Source organism: Solanum verrucosum, unplaced genomic scaffold (genome assembly GCF_900185275.1).
Source record: "Solanum verrucosum unplaced genomic scaffold, falcon-dt-bn FXZP01000205.1, whole genome shotgun sequence".
Lineage (NCBI taxonomy): Eukaryota > Viridiplantae > Streptophyta > Magnoliopsida > Solanales > Solanaceae > Solanum > Solanum verrucosum.
In genome coordinates this window covers 2823518-2841948 of record NW_026019950.1, presented here as the reverse complement: position 1 = coordinate 2841948, position 18431 = coordinate 2823518, and the positions used below count along the sequence as shown (strand labels likewise).

Here is an 18431-nt window from a genome sequence, read left to right as displayed (position 1 = left end):
AAAAATGAGTCTTCCTAAAAAAGAATTGGTTCACAATCTAGATTTTAAAACCATTAATGTACCGCCAAAATGTATAGCGGTTGCTGATTAATTAGAGAAATAGGATTGAATATAATTTGCAAAAAATAAAAATAAAAATTGAGTTCATAGTATAGAAAATTGAAACTATTTGAACTTGTTAAAATTCATTCATCCAACCCACTAGAAGGAATATGGACTTGATCGAGGTCTATCATTTTCTAATCGATCCAAATATTCTTTTGATTGATAATATATTTCACACAAGAAATTAGTTTTTGTAAAAATGAATCTAATGCAAAAAGTAAAAAAAGATGTCATAATCTATTATTTGGAACTTCTATCTCTCTTTCTCTATATATTCTACTATTATATAAGAGGGAGTTTATGATGGGACATTCTATGTGTCCCATCAAAAACTTTCTATATAATATAATATATAATAATATAATATAATAAATCATTTTTTCTACTATATAATATATATAATATATATTTATTTTTTTCTACTATAAGGAAGTTTATATAATATATAATATAATATAATATAATATAATATAATATAGAGGAGTTTATGATTTTTTTCTACTATATAATATATATAATATATATTTTCTCTTATTATATAAGTGGAAGTTGAAGTTATCCATTAACTTGACATGTGGAATTACTAGAGCCCACATATATATTTATATTTTCTACTATATAAAAAAGTAAAAATTAAAGGAATCCCATAGTGTAGGATATAAATTACATCCTATCCCAACTAATTTACATTTTACAAAAAATCCCTTAAAAAGGTAGGCGAATGATACATAGCTACCGTTCTGATACATCGGCACTAATACACGGTAAAAACTTAATGCAGCGCTAAAAAAGGAAAAAAAACGTAATAATCAATTCTGTTAATTTAATTAGCTTAATTTACGCCTAACTGATCCTAAACATTCCTTATGTTATTAGGTAATCTACTCAGCTATTACAAATTTCAAATTTCAAAATTAAATCTTCTACATTGAAGAACAATTTGTGAACATCCATCGATTTAGAAAAAGCTAGAAATACGAATAAAACTTTGATTTTTTGCTAATACAAGATGAATATATCAATTTTACTGAGGCATTCAGGAATTTGGGTCAGCGAAGTGAAATATGAAAGCTACAAAAGTGACGGAATCGTTGTTAGACAATCAATATCATTTTTGAATCTCAAAGCAGCAATTTCAGCCAAGTTGGATATCGATGTATCAAGGAAAAACATTGAAATTAGTTACATAGTAGAAGGTAACTCGTCTCCGATGAAAATTAAGAACGACATGGGTGTTAAACTTTATTTAGAAGTGAAAAAAAGTGAGCCAGGATTTGCAATGTATCCATTATGCATTGACACAAATGAAAAGATTGGCGGTGATGTACATAACTTTGATGGAACATGCGGAGAAATTACGTGTGTAGAAGGCACAACACATGATACAGAAGGTCTTGCGGTGGTTGAATCAAGAATTTGTGATTCGTATTATATTCCAGAATCGGAAGTTACAAATTACATAATTAATTCAAATAGTATAGAGGTGAAGAGAGGTCAGTTATATAAGGATAAAGCAACACTCGTAGATGTGATGGCGAAATATAAGATAAAGAACAACTCCAATTGCAAAGTAAAGAGATCTGAAAGACAAAGGTATGTGAGTATTTGATTTGTTTTGTGAAGAACTGTGTTTGGATTCTTTAGATCTATAAATGGTGATATCATTATTTTGTTTTAATGTATGATACATTATTAATTAGAAAGTCATTGATTTTGATTTTTTGTTTAGTTCGTTGAATATGATTTGTGGTATATTGATAATGATACACTATTTGTTGATATATTAAGTTAATATTGTTGATACGTTCAAATTAGACTGTTTAAACATTAAAGAATTTAATCGCAATAATCATGTTGCCGATACATTCCGTCGTTTTGTGATACATTATTCATTATTTATTTATTTTTTGAATCTAATAAAAAATAATTGTGTTGGTCGTTAATATTATTGATACATTGAGTTAACACTGCTGATACGTTAAGATAATACTGTTGAAACAGTAAATAATCATGTAGCCGATACATTCCAAAAAAATTGTGATACGTGATACAAAAAATACACTAAATTAATTGTGTTGGTCTTTGAAAATTGTTGATACATTAATGTACATCATTCTTTGGTTACTTTGAACATTAGTGTTTTATATATTATAACATGTAACTGCTATATGTATTAATATGATGAAAAAAATTGTACAGTTTGTGTTGGTATGCTTTACGGGTGAATGTGGCTGGACTATGAGGCTTCCTGCAGAAAAAAATCTGATGTTTTCAAAGTTAGATACTTCAATAGTGAACATACGTGTCCAATGCGGGATAGGGTACTAACCAAAGTCCAAGCAACAATCGGGTTTGTAAATGGTGTGACTGCTCCCAAATTGATCAACCATGAAAGAATTCATACTCCAAAAGGTATAATTATTGATATTAGAGAATTCTATGGGGTTCAAATATCTTACCAGCAGACATGACGTGCTAAAAAACGGCACTAGAGATGATAAGGGGTAGGCCATCGGCTGGATATAGACAGTTGCCGAGATACATATACATGCTAAATACTGTGTATCCAAATTCTTATATAAGGATGCAGAAGACTGAGGAAGATGAATTTATGTATCTGTTCGTTGCCTTAAGACCATTGATTAGGGGGTTCGATTACTGCAGACCAATAGTTGTTATCGATGGTGCACATCTGGGCGGAGCTTACAAAGGGACATTTGTATCGGCAAACACACTTGATAGGGAAGATATGTATTTTCCATAGTTGTGAGGTGTTTGTAAATGTTATGTATGAAATGAAATAATATATGTTGCTCTGTAATTAGGTTGCATATTTCCATTGGCATATGGTGTTGTGGACACTGAAAATGATTGTTCGTGGACATGGTTCTTCGAACAATTTTTAAAAATGTATTTGGCGAGCGCGAAGAAATGTGTATTGTATCAGATAGGAATGAGAGTATTATGAAGAGTGTAAGGATTGTGTTCCCAAATGTACCTCATTATGCATGGATATGGCATCTTTGGAAGAATGTCTGTGGAAACTTCAAAAGGAGCAGAAACACCCTAAGTGATCTATTTAACTCTATGGCCAAGGCATACAAAAAGGAGGGTTTTGATAAATTGATGGCTAAGGTTGATAAAATTGATCACAGGGTTAAGGAGTACCTTGAGGATGCAGGGTATGAGAAGTGGTCGAGAGTTCATTCAACAGTAAATAGAGGTAGAATGATGACTTTGAACATTGCGGAATGTATCAATGGTTGTCTTGTTGAAGCACGACAATTGTCTATATTAGAATTTTTGGAAGAAGTTAAAATTCTATTTGGTTCTTGGCATTGCAAACACAGAAAAATAGCCTATTATACAAAGGACACATTGGGGAGAAGATTTGAGGAGGTATTGATTATAATAGCGTCTAAAAGTTCGAAGATGGAGGTATGTGTCATGATACATTATTTTGTATGTATCTAATTCGGTGTATCATTCTGCTGTTTGAACATGATTTCTTTGAAATGATTTTATAGGTGACTTTTTTAATGTACGCAGGTTGTTCCATCATCTGAATTTATTTTCTCGGTTTATGAAGCTGGAAGAAGATATATTGTTTGTCTTGAGCGGAAAGTATGTTCTTGTGAAAGATTTCAACTAGATGAGATACCTTGCGCACATGCAATCGTTGTTTTAAAGGAAAAGAATGTTAAAGATATGCATCCATATTGCTCTGATTACTACAAGCCTGATGCATTAGCAAAAACATATGAGATTCCAATGGTTCCAATGCCAGATAAAGAAGATTGGTCAGCTCCTGAAGATGTGTAGCTGAAACTGTGTATCTACCTAGATACAAACGGTTAGCTGAACGACCAAGAAAACAAAGAAAAAAGAATGTAGATGAAAAGATTACAGTGAACACAAATTGTTGTGGACAAGAAGGTCACAACAGAAGAACTTGTACTTTCTTTCCAAAAGAAAAGTGAAATCATTATAATGTATATATGACATTAATGTTTTTATTGAATAATTTTTCACGTAAACAGTTATCAAATGTTATTAATCAGTATTGTTGTTCAAAAATAATTAAATTGTATTGTTTACATTTGTTAGTAATAAGTATTGTTGTTCAAAAAAATAGTTTGTTATGATTTGTGTATCAATGTTAATTCTGTTAAATAAATTTTAAAGTGCAATTATAATTATAAATAAAATGTTGGTTAACGTATAAGCTAATGTATCATATGTATTAAATAATAAATAATTTCAGTATTGTATCATACACATCAAATTATATAACGTTTGTTGTATCATATATGTTAATTGGTTACTGTATCATTTACATTAAAACATACACAACCTATATGTTAGCAATAAGTTATTAAATGTGTATCATATACTATATATATTATGATACATACTTTAAACAATGAAGTTTGTAAACAATTTATTTAACACAATAATTATTGTCCTTGTATGCATCACAATCAACAAAGTTTGTTCGCTCAGTTTTTTCAAAGAATCCACTGTCCATGAGGTAAGAAGGAAGCATTTTAGACAACATTTTTATCTCGTGCGGAATTGCTTTTTTCCTTAAGCCTAATGAAGAGTCATACACCCTTATCATCCTATTTTTCAATTCAACAACAGCCAGCAACCAATGAAATTGTCCACCGCAATTAACCGAGATGTAAACATCGTCTACAAGATGCCATGGTAAAGCAGTTGGAATTTCAAAACCTTTCATGATGTTGGTGATTGACCTCTCATATACAGATACAGCTGAAGCGCGATCAATGTGTTCTTGGGTACTAATAAGATCATCATCATTAGCCAGGTAATACCTTTCATAGGTATTTTTGTTGTGTGAGATGAACAAATAGTTGATTGTTGTGTATCAGTATTGATTCGTGCTGCGGAGTTTTGATTTTTTACGGATGTAGTAAAAAACAACATCGATGTGCTATAAAAAAAACATGATAAACGAAATTATAAACTTGTAAAAAAGGTCTATGATAGAATTGATACATTGAATGAATTTTTTGTATCCTGTTGTTCTATACCAAAGTATCTGATACATGCTCAATATGTTTCATTAAGAAGTTTACCTGATCAGTCCAACATTTGTTTGGCTGTGACATGACATAGAACCAGTTCTTGTTAATTGGAAATGCAACAACAAAATCCATTATCTCAAATTCAAAAAAAGAGGCTTTTGATCTGTATTTATCCTCCGATAGTTTCCTGTGATAATATTTATATTATCAATTGGTTACATCAAAATAAGTTTATCCAAACATTTACAAAATATATGTATAAAACTTACTTATTGGCATGATTTTTGAGAAGCCCCTTGGTTAACCACTGCATATACTCATCAATTAGTTTAGACGAAGGTTGATATGTAATCCCACATCCTTCAAATGGGAAATACAGACGAACATCGTCATCCAATTTCTGTTTTCCCTTCTCACTTGACCCAAAAGAAGTCACGTATGGAGATTGAATAATTCTTGAAGGCATCCTGTTTCTAGGCGCAAGAGTCTTTGAATGACTTCTAACAACAATCTCGGTGGTTGAAATATCAGTGGGTAATTGACTATCAGACAACAAATCATGACTGTCAGTTAAATTCTTTGGATTGTAAACACACAATGGTTTAGCATGAATGGGAATTTTTCCTAGATCGGATACAAGGGCATCTATTGTTACTTGAGTTGAGGGCGATATTATTATTGATGTGGAAGAATCCTGTATAATATGATATTATATATATTTTTAGTATCATTGCATATAATGAATAATAGTGTCATGATGCATAATTGATTAATTTACCGATGTATCAACTGTTATTTTATTGGACACAAAATGACGGTTGTTGTGTTGAATTGTGTCAACTCCATCTTCATCCATGTTTACTTCATATAAATCTTGTGGGGCTTGATGTGCTTCATCATCCTAAATTAAGCATGTTGTATGTATTAGTTATCCCTAGAAAAATTGTGTATCATATATAAATAAAGAGAGAGGATAATGTATCAAAGAAAATTGTACTGTTTAAAGTTTTGATCATACTGATACCTTCTTAGGATCATTTAATTCAGTATCAACATGAGTACTTTTATATGTAGGCTGGAGCTCTGAAACATGCCTTATTTGTTGTTGGTTACTGATAGTATGATCAATCTATATTTGAATTTTTAATAATAAAAAAACTTTTAACATAATTGTCACTGATATATTATTTAACATAAGTGATGAATATAAAGTTGAAATATATAACTGATTAATGAGATAGAAGATTCGGTGAATCACCTTAACTATATATATGATCTATATATGCTTATACATATGATTTTGATTCTTAATACATACTTAATATATGAGGTAAAACGTGATGTGAGATAAAATTTAGGAATGAACTCCCTTAATTTAGGGCAGGAGTCTCGACGACAAGACGTGAATCTGATATTATGGTGCCCATATAGACCGAAATTCCGTTATGGTCCAATTCTGATCGGTAATAAATACCGGGACTTTGCAATTACAAACAATGTATCAGATACATACCTCTGCATTGACAGTAACTTGATGTCCACCCTCATTAACATATATACCAACCTCAAAATCAGCTACACCAACTGCATCATCAAGATCAGTCGGTATATATGAAGATGGTTGTTTATTGCTTGATTGAGGATCAACTTTGTTGTTTCCTTCTGTCGAGATAGCATTAACTGCGAGTGATTTTCCTTTATCAAGATTACAAGTTCCTCAAATTTCTTGTCAACCTATCAAAAAATTATAAAAAAAACAACTACAATTAGAGTCAATATAAAGAAAAAATAATAAAATCAAAACAATTACTTACGTAATTCTTCAAATGATCTTTTAGTTCTTCAATATCTGGAATTACATAGTTGACTTTTTGAGCATCTGCAGAACTGTGTACATTAGCAATCGGTGTCGGAGGACCATCCTAAATAGAAAATGGTTGATTTAATGACACATTGGACTGATCTGGCTGACTGGGTTCTGACACCTTTGCTTTAGGTATATCCACTTTCTTTCTTCTTTTTGGTGGTGGTGGAGATGATGTATCAGACACTCTAGATGATCTCCTTAACAACTATTCGGGAGGTCTTGTGGAGAAATCATTGAAATCAACAATGTTATTCGGTTGAACTATCTTGGGATTGACAGATGTTGTGGTGGGTGAAGAAGGAGGATCATGTTCATCTTCAGGTAAATCAAAAGTTGCAAGTTCCTCCGGTGTTGGCACAATGTTTGAACATGCATTTTGGAAAAATAATTTTTTTGAATATTAAGAGATAAAATTATGTATCCTAACACAGAAAAAAAATGATTTTAAAAAGACAAACTTGCAACATTACAACTATATACTTAATTATGTATGAAATGTAATATAAAATGGGATTCAACGTTACCTCTTGAAAAATGCTAGTCATAAGCATTTCAAACTTTGGCTTTAAAGCCACAACCCTCCAATTGCAAATTCTAGGGATGACATTCCGTTCTTTGACAGCAATTTCAGGATTTAATTGGGATGCAAATTCATATGTCCATACGTTAAGTGCATAAGGCATTCCATATAACCGATACAACTGTTTGTTAAGATTGAAATCCTGTCAGAGTGAATCCATGTGTTTTGTGAATGCAATCTGTCCCCAAGGATATACTTGATATCTACCATCTTCAACCATTAAGAATTCGTTAACATATATTGAAGAATCACCAGTTTGAGCCAAAATGAATGTATGGAGAAAGTACAGGATAGTCATCTGGAGTGCATCCTGATTATTCTTGCAGTTGCCCATCAAAATCGTTGGACTAGATGATTTTTGCTTACACTTTTAACTGCACCACGAAAATATTTTTGGAATAGCCTACATGGAGTTGATTCTGGGTATTCAAAGTCTTTGGTATTGCCTTTACATTTAAGACCAGTTGTTATTGCAAATTCTTTGATACCAAATTTCAAGATACCCTCGTTTGCATGCCTAATATGCAATACCTTTGAGTTGCCTTGTTCCAATTCTAACAACAACAAACATTTACTGATTTGGCCTTGAAAATTACATTTTGAAATGTCTAAATAGGGTCCAAAATTATAGATCTAAACAGTTCAATTACATCATCCCCTATAGACTTCTGGAACTCCTCCAAAAAATTTGTGTTAAAAGGGACACCAAACCTTATTGCATGTGTTGGTACCTTTTTTACAACATATTTGATTGACGACAAAATGAAAAAGAAAATTATACTAAATAAAACACACATGCATTACCTAGTAATGATACATAATAAAAACAAATTGATACATAGAAAAATATGTGCTACCAGACTTTAACAGAATCGTATTATAAAAGTTGATACATTAGACAAAAGGATGCCCTGTATGATATATTATTAATGGTACTTTTTTTATAACATATTTGATTGACTGCAAAATTAGCACATACTATTTATAATGATATCTTATGATACATAAATAAAAACACCAAATCACACTACACAACAAGTAATGATACATAATAAAAACAAGTTGATACATAGAAAAACACATGTTACCAGACTTCAACAGAATCGTATTATAAAATTTGACATTATACAGAAGGATGCCCTGTCTGATACATCAACGACTTTTTTGTTAAATTTGACAAATCTCTTTTTCATATTGGGGTTTGTCATGTATCATTTTTTTAGATACACATATAAAACAAAGGTTTTATAATTTTGGACTAAATCTCAAATCAGTATATATCAAACTAAGATAGTGTTTTTGAATGTATCATGATTTAACCCAATAAACAATATAACACATCAAATTCATGTATCAGTCAATTTCAGTCTAAGATATCAAGCGCAATACAAATCACAAACAAGTTTAAGAAAGATTAAAAACACATACTCTAGGCAATGCAGGTCTGGAAATAACGGGTGCTGCTTTTCTTCTCCTTTTTTGGGGGGGGGGGGGTTTGCAACCTTTGGTTTAGACGATTTTGGCACATCTTTGGTCGACTGATTCATCAAGTTTAATGGGTCATGCAAACATTTTGATCTAATTTCTGCCCAATTTTCATCATAAGAGTCGTATATTGTTCGATTAGTATTAGAAAGATTTGATGTAAGATCAGGATTCATATTGTATCAAGAAGAAAAAATCAAAACAAAATAAAAATTGAAGGAAGAAGATGAAAGCTACAATGACAGACTTTGGGAGAGAGGGCGGAGAAGACGAAGTTTGAAAATGGTTTGATTGAGAAAGAAAATTTTTGAAAATCAATTTGGGATAATGATCTATAACTGAAAAGATATTGGAGTGAATTTAGGGAGAAAAAAAAGTAGTGACATAGGGAGTGGTGAAACGTGTGAGGTAAAAAATAATGATGTATCTGGCAGATTTGATATTTAAGTGAAATAAGGGATTTAAGTATTTTTTTTAAAAAGTAGGGAAAAATAGTTAATAAGGAACTTAAAGTTGTGTATTTAAGTTATCTTTCCTATAAAAAAAAAAAGGAGTTTAGGCCTAAGTATAATATATAATTTTAAGATTGAGACTTTTTCATTTGTGACATATATATATTATAAAATCACAATAATTAATAACTTAAAACATTTTTAAAAAAAATTATGAAAATTTGGATGACTCTCCAAATTTTATTTGTGTCACATAAATTTTTTCTCTTATTATATAAGTGGGAGTTGAAGCTATCAATTAACTTGACATGTGGAATTACTAGAGCCCACATATATATTTATATTTTCTTCTATATAAAAAAAAGGGAGTTTAAGCCCAAGTATAATATATAATAATTAAGATTGTGACTTTCCATTTGTGACATATATATATTATAAAATCACAATAATTAATAACTTAATACATTTTTAAAAAAAATTATGAAAATTTGGATGACTCTCCAAATTTTATTTGTGTCACATAAATTGAGACAACAAAAATAACATATATTGGATCCATTTTAATTTATTTGTCTTATTTTTTTTTACTATTTTTATATTTAAAAATTACGTAAAAATACTATAAATCATGATAATTGACAACATAAAATATGTTTTCAAAAATATACAAAAAATTCCACTGATTCTTGAAGTGAATCTATCGTAAAAATACTATAAATCATGATAACTGACAACATAAAATATTCCAAAAATAAATACATATAAAAAAATTCGATTGATTATTGAAATTAATCTACCGTTAAAAATTATGTATAAAATACAATAAATCGTGATAATTGACAACTTAAAATATTTATTATAAAAACACAAAAAAAGAAATTGACTGATTCTTAAAATTAATCTATCAATGTCACATAAAATGAGACAAAAGTAGTAATATGTATTATTTAATGTGAAATTATTTAAAACTACGTAAAGTATATTGTAAATCTTAACAATTAACAACATTTGATTGACTCTTGAAATTTTATCTATGCTACATACATTGAGACAATCGGAGTAATATATATTAAGTATTTAAAAATTACGTACAACCTTATTGCTTTCTGTAGGATTCGAATTATTGTGGTCATTTTTTACGCTGATACAAGTTTTGTACAATTTCTATTTTTTTTTTTAATATTATAAATGGCAATAATTAATAATTTAAAATATTTAAAAAAATATATTAAAAATTGAGTTGCTTTCGGGAATTTTATTTATACTATATAAAATGGGACAAAGGAAGCAACATATATCATTTACAAATGACTTAAAAAGCATTAAAAATTACAATAATTACCAATTTAAAATATTTAAAAGCTATATAATAAATAGGTTCACTCTCAGAATTCTATCAGGCTCACATATATTGAGACATAAAAAATAACACATATCATTTTAAAATTGCCAAAAACGTATTATAAATAATAATAATTAACAACTTAAAATATCCGAAAGACATTTTAAAAGGGTTAATTTTGTAATTTTATCCATATCACATAAATTAGGACAAAGTGACCACTAATGTAGGTTATTTGAAAGTTACATAAATATATCATAAAATCACAATAATTAATAACTTAAAACATTTTTAAAAAAAATATGAAAATTTGGATGACTCTCCAAATTTTATTTGTGTCACATAAATTGAGACAACAAAAATAACATATATTAGGTCCATTTTAATTTATTTGTCTTGTTTTTTTTTTTTAGTGTTTTTTATATTTAAAAAATTGCATAAAAATACTATACATCATGATAATTGACAACATAAAATATGTTTTCAAAAAAATACAAAAAATTCCACTGATTTTTGAAGTGAATCTATCGTAAAAATACTATAAATCATGATAATTGACAACATAAAAATTTCAAAAATGTTATATGTGGGTAGTCTTATTATGCCTTTAATAGCATCAAAGAAAGTACAGATTTGTGATAAAAAAAACTTATTCATTTATCCACGTAAACAATCACTTTAAAAATTTCGTTATTAGCCCCAAAAAATACCATTTATATTATTGGGCTGTGCTACATTATCTAGTATATATATAAATGTGAGCTTATGAGTTCAATTGGTACCCACTACCCATCTTTAGAATGTTACTCCATAAATAATAGGAAAAATTACTTAAATACACAACACTTCTTTACCTATTCTCAATATTTCCCTACTCTTTTACTAAAATACAAAAATCCCTTATTTTCCCCCAATTCAACTTAACCGGATACTTTATTAGTTTAAGTATCCGCCATTATTAATTAAAGTATCCGCGCTGCTATATTATGCATCCGCCCGTTAATTAAGTATCCGTGCTGCTAACAACTTAATAATTTAAGTATCCGCCCGTTATGAATTAAAGTATCCGCGCTGCTATATTATGCATCCACCCGTTAATTAAGTATCCATGCTATTAACAACTTAATAATTTAAGTATCCGCGCTGCTATATTAAGTATCCACACTGCTATATTATGTATCCGAAAAACACTAAAAAAAGGGATTTTTTGTAATTAATGAAAGAATAGGGAAAGGAAGTAATTTCTTTCTTATACTATGTCATTTGCCTATTTTTTACTAAATAATAATGTGAACTTTTTTCAGTGGAAGTCGCAAATAATTTGCAATCGAAATTCGCATCTTATTGTTGGATGTTATCCTGAATACAAAGCAGGAACTTCTAAAAAATCTCAAAAAAATTCAATTCATATTAGTTTTTCTTTTTGGAAATTACATTTCTCAAAAAAAGTTAAAAGTTTATTATTATCAATATATAGTGCTGTAATCCATATGGAAAAATAGACTTATCAGGAAAAAAAATCAAGAACATTTTCTTAACTTTGTCAAGTTTTTCAATTTATCTATAAGGTTTCATACAAATTATTTGTGTTCAAAAGGATAACGGTTAAGCCATATACAATCTCCTTATCCCATAAACTATGTGCCCTCATAGGTTATTTAGCTAGTGGATCCATCAAAGCTAAGAGTATGATTCTACCTTAGGCAAGTAGAACAATCTCTTTTCGGTGTGGGGTAGATCGACACCGAATTTCATGGTAAGCTCACATGGTCTATGTCGGTTAAAGCTTATTACCCATTATGACAATAGTATGAACAAGAATATGAATTATGAACTACAGCTACTCAAGAAGCTTTACTATAATTGTTAAAATATATACATTTGATATTTGGTAACTTATATGGAATGTAAATATAACTAATTTTAGCAAATTATCCTTTTATGTTTGTTATTGTAATTACTCTTTATCTTTTTACTTTCAACATTGTACTTATTATCTATTTACTTCCTAGTTTAATATAAATAAATCTTTAGGTATGGTAACTGACGCATTCTTAAGAGAGATATTTAACGACATTTAATTAAAAGATAATTTGTTAATATTTCTGATTTTTTCTAGAATCGTTTTTTCATTAATATCTTACTTCTCTATAACAATATTCTACTTATAACAATAACGATATTCATGTAGTAATACAATCTTTGTAAAATTACCTCTATATAATAACCGTACAAAAATATTATGTAAAAATATTTTAGAAGAAATATATTATGTATAAAATAAAATATTAAAATATATGATAATCATCTTCAATGCACATAGCAAATTTTAAAAATAATATCTAAAAAGAAAAAAAAAATAATAAAAAATATATATATATAGTGTCCATCAATTTTGATCATAATTTTACGAGAAAAGACTACATATGTTTGCCTTTTTTACATTCATAATATTTCTATCCTGAAACGTACATTGATGAAGATATTATTACACAAGTCATTGCAAAGTAAGATTTAGAGACATCAGATCGAGTGAGATAAAAGAGTCATTAGTTAAACTCTTAGACAACCTTCAAGAAAAAGCTATTGAATACCTTGTCCCTGAAAGTTTGGATAAAAAATTTTTACCAATTCAAGCGGTATAAGAGACAGTAATTTATGAAGCAACTTACAATTTTAGAATCGTTATGTCAATTTTGAAATTTTAAATACATATGTTCCTTAGAAAGTGATTGATCTTTGTCGTTACGGTATGACTAGTTATGAATTTATTAATAATGTATTAGTCTTTTTAACTTTTAACTAATGAAAAATAAATATCAAATAAGATTTTAAATTTAAGAAGCATTTCAATTTCGTTTATAACATAAGAATTATAAAAATAAATAATTTTGCATACTTTTGCTTATAACAAGTAAAAGATCTATATATATTCTCGCTATAGTTGTCATAAAACTTCTACACAACATTGTCACTATAAAGAGGTTTTACCAAAATTGAAAAACCACCATCGAAAAGAAGGATAATTTTGGGCAAGGGGGACACGGGGGGATACATTCTTAAACTTTGAAGAATTCATTTATTTTGGACCATAATAAATACAAACGTTTCATTTATACTGAATTTGAGGGAGTAAAACCTAGTGTTTGGAAAGGAGATATAAAAGGAGTAAAACCTACTCTCTGATATCTTTAGTTCAATACACTACTACTACAACATCAATAACATACTAGTCCCACAAATTGGGGTTTAGGAGGTTAGAGTCTACACGACTTTTATCATTGTTTTAGAGATAGAAAGACTATTTTTGATAGACCCTCAACTCAAGAAAAAATTGTCCAAAGCAATATATAAGAAGAAATAACTTAAATGATGAAAGTCATGACAAAATACTATAGATAACACAAATCATCCTAACAAATAACAATAGTCACCAAAGTGTGAAAGAAACCATAGATAATAATTGAATTCAAAGGACATGCAACTACAAAAGTAATACTATGACTAATAGTACAACTAATAGTGTAAAAAAATAAGTGAGACAATGCTCAAGCTATCTAACTAACCTTCTGCCCTAATTTGTGACCTCCATAATCTAAGGTCATGTCCTTAGTAAGTTGAAGTTGCTTCATGTCTTGACTAGTCACCTCTCTCCAATACTTACTTGGCCTACATCTACCTCTCTTTAAACCATTATAGCCAACCTCTCACACTGGCGCACAACGGCATCCATGTATCTCCTTTGCACATGCCGAAACCATCCCAAGTCTCGTTTCTCACATCTTTTTCTTTATTAAGGTCATTCCTATCTTATTTCAGATATCTTCATTCCTAATCTTATCTCTTCTAGTGTGCCCGCACATTTATCTCCGAATTTTTCATCTTTTGAATGTGTTAGTTTTTGACTAGCCAACACTTTACTCCATACAACATAGATGGTCTAGCCACTGCTCGATAGGACTTGTCTTTAAGTTTTTGTGACACCTTCTTATCACAGAGGACACCGAATGTGAGCCTCCGTTTTATCTACCTTGCACCTATACGATGTGTGACATCATTGTCAATCTCTCAATTTCCTTGAATGATAGATCCAATATTTTTAAACCTTTCTCTTTTTTGACTGACCTTTGTATCAAGCCTTATTTTCACGCCAACTTCATACATTACATTACTGAACTTGCACTCTAAGTATTTTGTCTTGATTCATCCAATCAACCTGAACCCTTTTGATTCCAAGGTCTACCTCAAAATCTCCAGCTTAACATTAACTCTTACTCGAGTCTCGTCAATTAGAATTATATCATTCGCAAATAACATACACCATGACACCTCTTTTTGGATACCGCATCAATTCATCCATGAACAAGACAAATAAAAACAGGTTAAGAGTTAATTCCTAGATCAATAAACATCATATTTGGAATAAAATCACGAAATAACATATTTCAGAATTGTAATATCATTTTTATCTCCTATCAATGATAAAATAACTGATTTCAAAATAACTTGGTGCAATCAAATCACGAGCCCTTAGAGGCCACACCCCAAACACGTTCTCTGTTCTGAATATGAATAAATTTCTCTCATAAAAGTAGACAAAAGTACAAAAAGGACTTGTTGGTCCCTCTATGATTCTTTCTCTGCATATTCCCAAAGTGCATTATTGAGGTTATCCCATACTGTTCCAGGGTCCCCCCTCCCAACCCCATCTTCTACAACCACACGAAATTAATGTACTTACTATTAAATGCTTGCACCCCACAAGGTCAAAAAAGGAATTACTTCCATATTTTTAACCTTGGCTTAAACAAAAAATTTAGGACAATTATATATATTTTATAGAAGTATAAAAAAGAATTATTTTGCTCCATAGGGGTAAAGTCAGCCATAGACATGTTCATGGGACAGAATATTTGTGTTCATGAACTAGGACAAATCTTGACTCTCTTACCCCTCTGGCTCAATTGTTTTTGTATCATTTAATTAATTACAATCACTCAAGATGCATTCATTTTGCAACTATATCCTTTGTATTGACCAGATCATGTGATGATGTGCCCAAACCAAGGGAGAAAGGTCCCATTCATAATGTACATTTTTTTCGTCTCAAATTATCTGTTGTAATTTTTAAATATAGCTATCTCAAAATATTTGTTATTTTAAAAGGTCAAGACAAGGTTAATTACATTTTCATATTTTATTCTTGGTCGTAATTGTTTTTGAAATCTATTAACACCTCAATTATGTAGAGATGACATGATAAAATAAATATTATATATTAAGACATAAATAAGAATAAAATAACCTAAATGACTCTTAATTAATATTTTCTTAAGGAACACGTGAAAGAGAAATACGATAAATAAATTGAGACGGGGAGCATGCAATTTTAATTTATAATCATAATATTTTAAAATTTTATATATTTTTTAAAATTTCATATCAAATTAAACCTAGATCAATAAATTAAAACGGAGGAAGTATCCTTTAGTGATAATTATTATTATTTTAAATGATATTGGGAAGATTTTGTTTACGTATAGTCACGTTGGTTCCTGCACAAATAAAATGCTTTTGTTGGTTGTCAATTGTCGAGTTGTCCCTCTTCTCTACTGCACAAAAACTATATCTAAATTAAACATAAAATGTTTTACAGGTCATATAACTACTCTTGTCTCTTCCAAAGTGAGCCCTACTACTTATATTTAATATCCCTAGTTATATTTTGACGATTAGGAATTTATTCTATTATTCTTGCTGGACTAATTGGTAACAAAGTTATATTAATATTGGTATTAAATAATAACGAGATTATTAAATAAATATGTTTTTACTATTTTATTTTAGTTGTACTATAGATGAGAATATAAAACATGTGTTAGTCTTAATCTTAACTTTCTTAAAGATTTTGGGAGAAGAACTTGAAAAAGGGAAAATGTGTTATTTTGTATTTCATTTCGAAATTGTCGTCTCACATAACATATGGTTTAAAAAATAAAACTACAATTATAAGATGAACCATTTTGAAGTTACTTATAGTAAAATTAAGAATTTTTATCCAAATATGAAATAAAGAAATTTTACATTTGATCGAGTGGTTATTATTCATTATTTTTGTAAGTTATAACCTAACGACTAATAGAAGAGTGAAAATTGTGGTGAGAATAACTCGAAAATTACAATTTTATATTCTTTTTCTTTTTTCGACTTTCAACATTTTATAAGGTCATTAACTAAATATTGTTACAAGTAAGAGTAAGGTTGACAAATGAATGAGTCAAATTAAATAAAAATAAATTCATTATATTTAATACTGATGAAAAATATGTTAAGCAACCAATAATATGTCTTCTACTCTTTGATATCTGCATTCCCCCCTTTAGTTTCTTCAGATCAATTATGATTCTCAACTTTCTTTCTATCTATTTATGCTACTTTTTCTCGAGATTCTTATTGAGAATAATTATTTCTAGTACCTACAAAAAACATGTTTTCAAATAAATCAAACTCTCATATATTAATACTTCTTTTAATCAGAGTTAACTAGGAAAATGAAATCAATAAATTTATTTAAAATATAGAGAAATGTAGTGGAGTTAATGAATACCAAATAAGTTATCCATATTCTATAATGAATAATGAGTTAATTCATATTCGATCCACTTCTGAAATATATCCAATTCATTTAAATAGATTGGGTCAAACGAACAATCGTAAATTTTAATCATTTTATCATCCTACCAACAAGCAATCATGAATCTCAGGAATTATAAAATATGTGCGCTCTTTCTATGTAAATAAATATATTGAAAATGAATATACAATTTTACCATAGGTGGGGTATAGAGAAATTTTGAACATACACGTTTTATGGACTATACTTTTCATACAGACATACCGTTGTCTTCTTCTTATTTTAAAGGAATATTTTTTATACTATGATGGAAAAATTGATGGAGAAAACATTAAAGAAGAGTTAAAAATACTTTTTGTATCATGTATATCAAAAATGGTATGAATAATATAGGTTAATAATTACTTTTCATATGTACATATTAAATTTTAAAATTCTTAATAAAATTTCTGACTTTGTCATTGAAATTGAACATTTAAAGTAAAAATTAAAAATAGATAGTTACATGTTATGTTAGTCGAAGTGATACTCCTATCTAATAAGAGTTAATATACTTTTTGTAGAAACAAATAAGTATTGTTCATAAATGACATTAATAATTTCCCCATTTGGTATAATATATAATTTCAATAAGAAAAATATTCTCTTTTTTGGGGGCATATACTAATTAAAATGGATTTTTCAAAGATAGTACAAATTATGTACATCCACAATGTACATAACTTAAACTCCTTTAATATCGAGGTATATATAATATAGTCGAAAGTAAAAAGCCAACTACAAGTTCAATTAGCAAACCCAATTATTAGCTGTACTTGAAGTCATTGTTATGAAATTCAGAACTCATAAAATTAAAATCTTTGATTCGATGTACAATGTACATACATATATGCTTTATCATATATGTAGTAAGAC

The 18431-nt window shown here is 29.0% G+C and overlaps 1 protein-coding gene and 2 pseudogenes across 1 annotated transcript; 2 read left to right on the top strand and 1 right to left on the bottom strand.

The window, feature by feature from the left end:
- Positions 1-1114: 1114 nt before the first annotated feature.
- LOC125814027 (uncharacterized) lies at positions 1115-2576 on the top strand (annotated as a pseudogene).
- A 412-nt stretch (positions 2577-2988) lies between these two features.
- Positions 2989-3927, top strand: LOC125814026 (uncharacterized). The gene is made up of 2 exons (XM_049493498.1): positions 2989-3567; positions 3655-3927. The coding sequence occupies exons 1-2, from the start codon at positions 2989-2991 to the stop codon at positions 3925-3927; spliced, it is 852 nt and encodes a 283-aa protein (XP_049349455.1).
- A 619-nt stretch (positions 3928-4546) lies between these two features.
- On the bottom strand, positions 4547-7999 carry LOC125814025 (uncharacterized; annotated as a pseudogene).
- Between the last annotated feature and the right edge of the window lie 10432 nt (positions 8000-18431).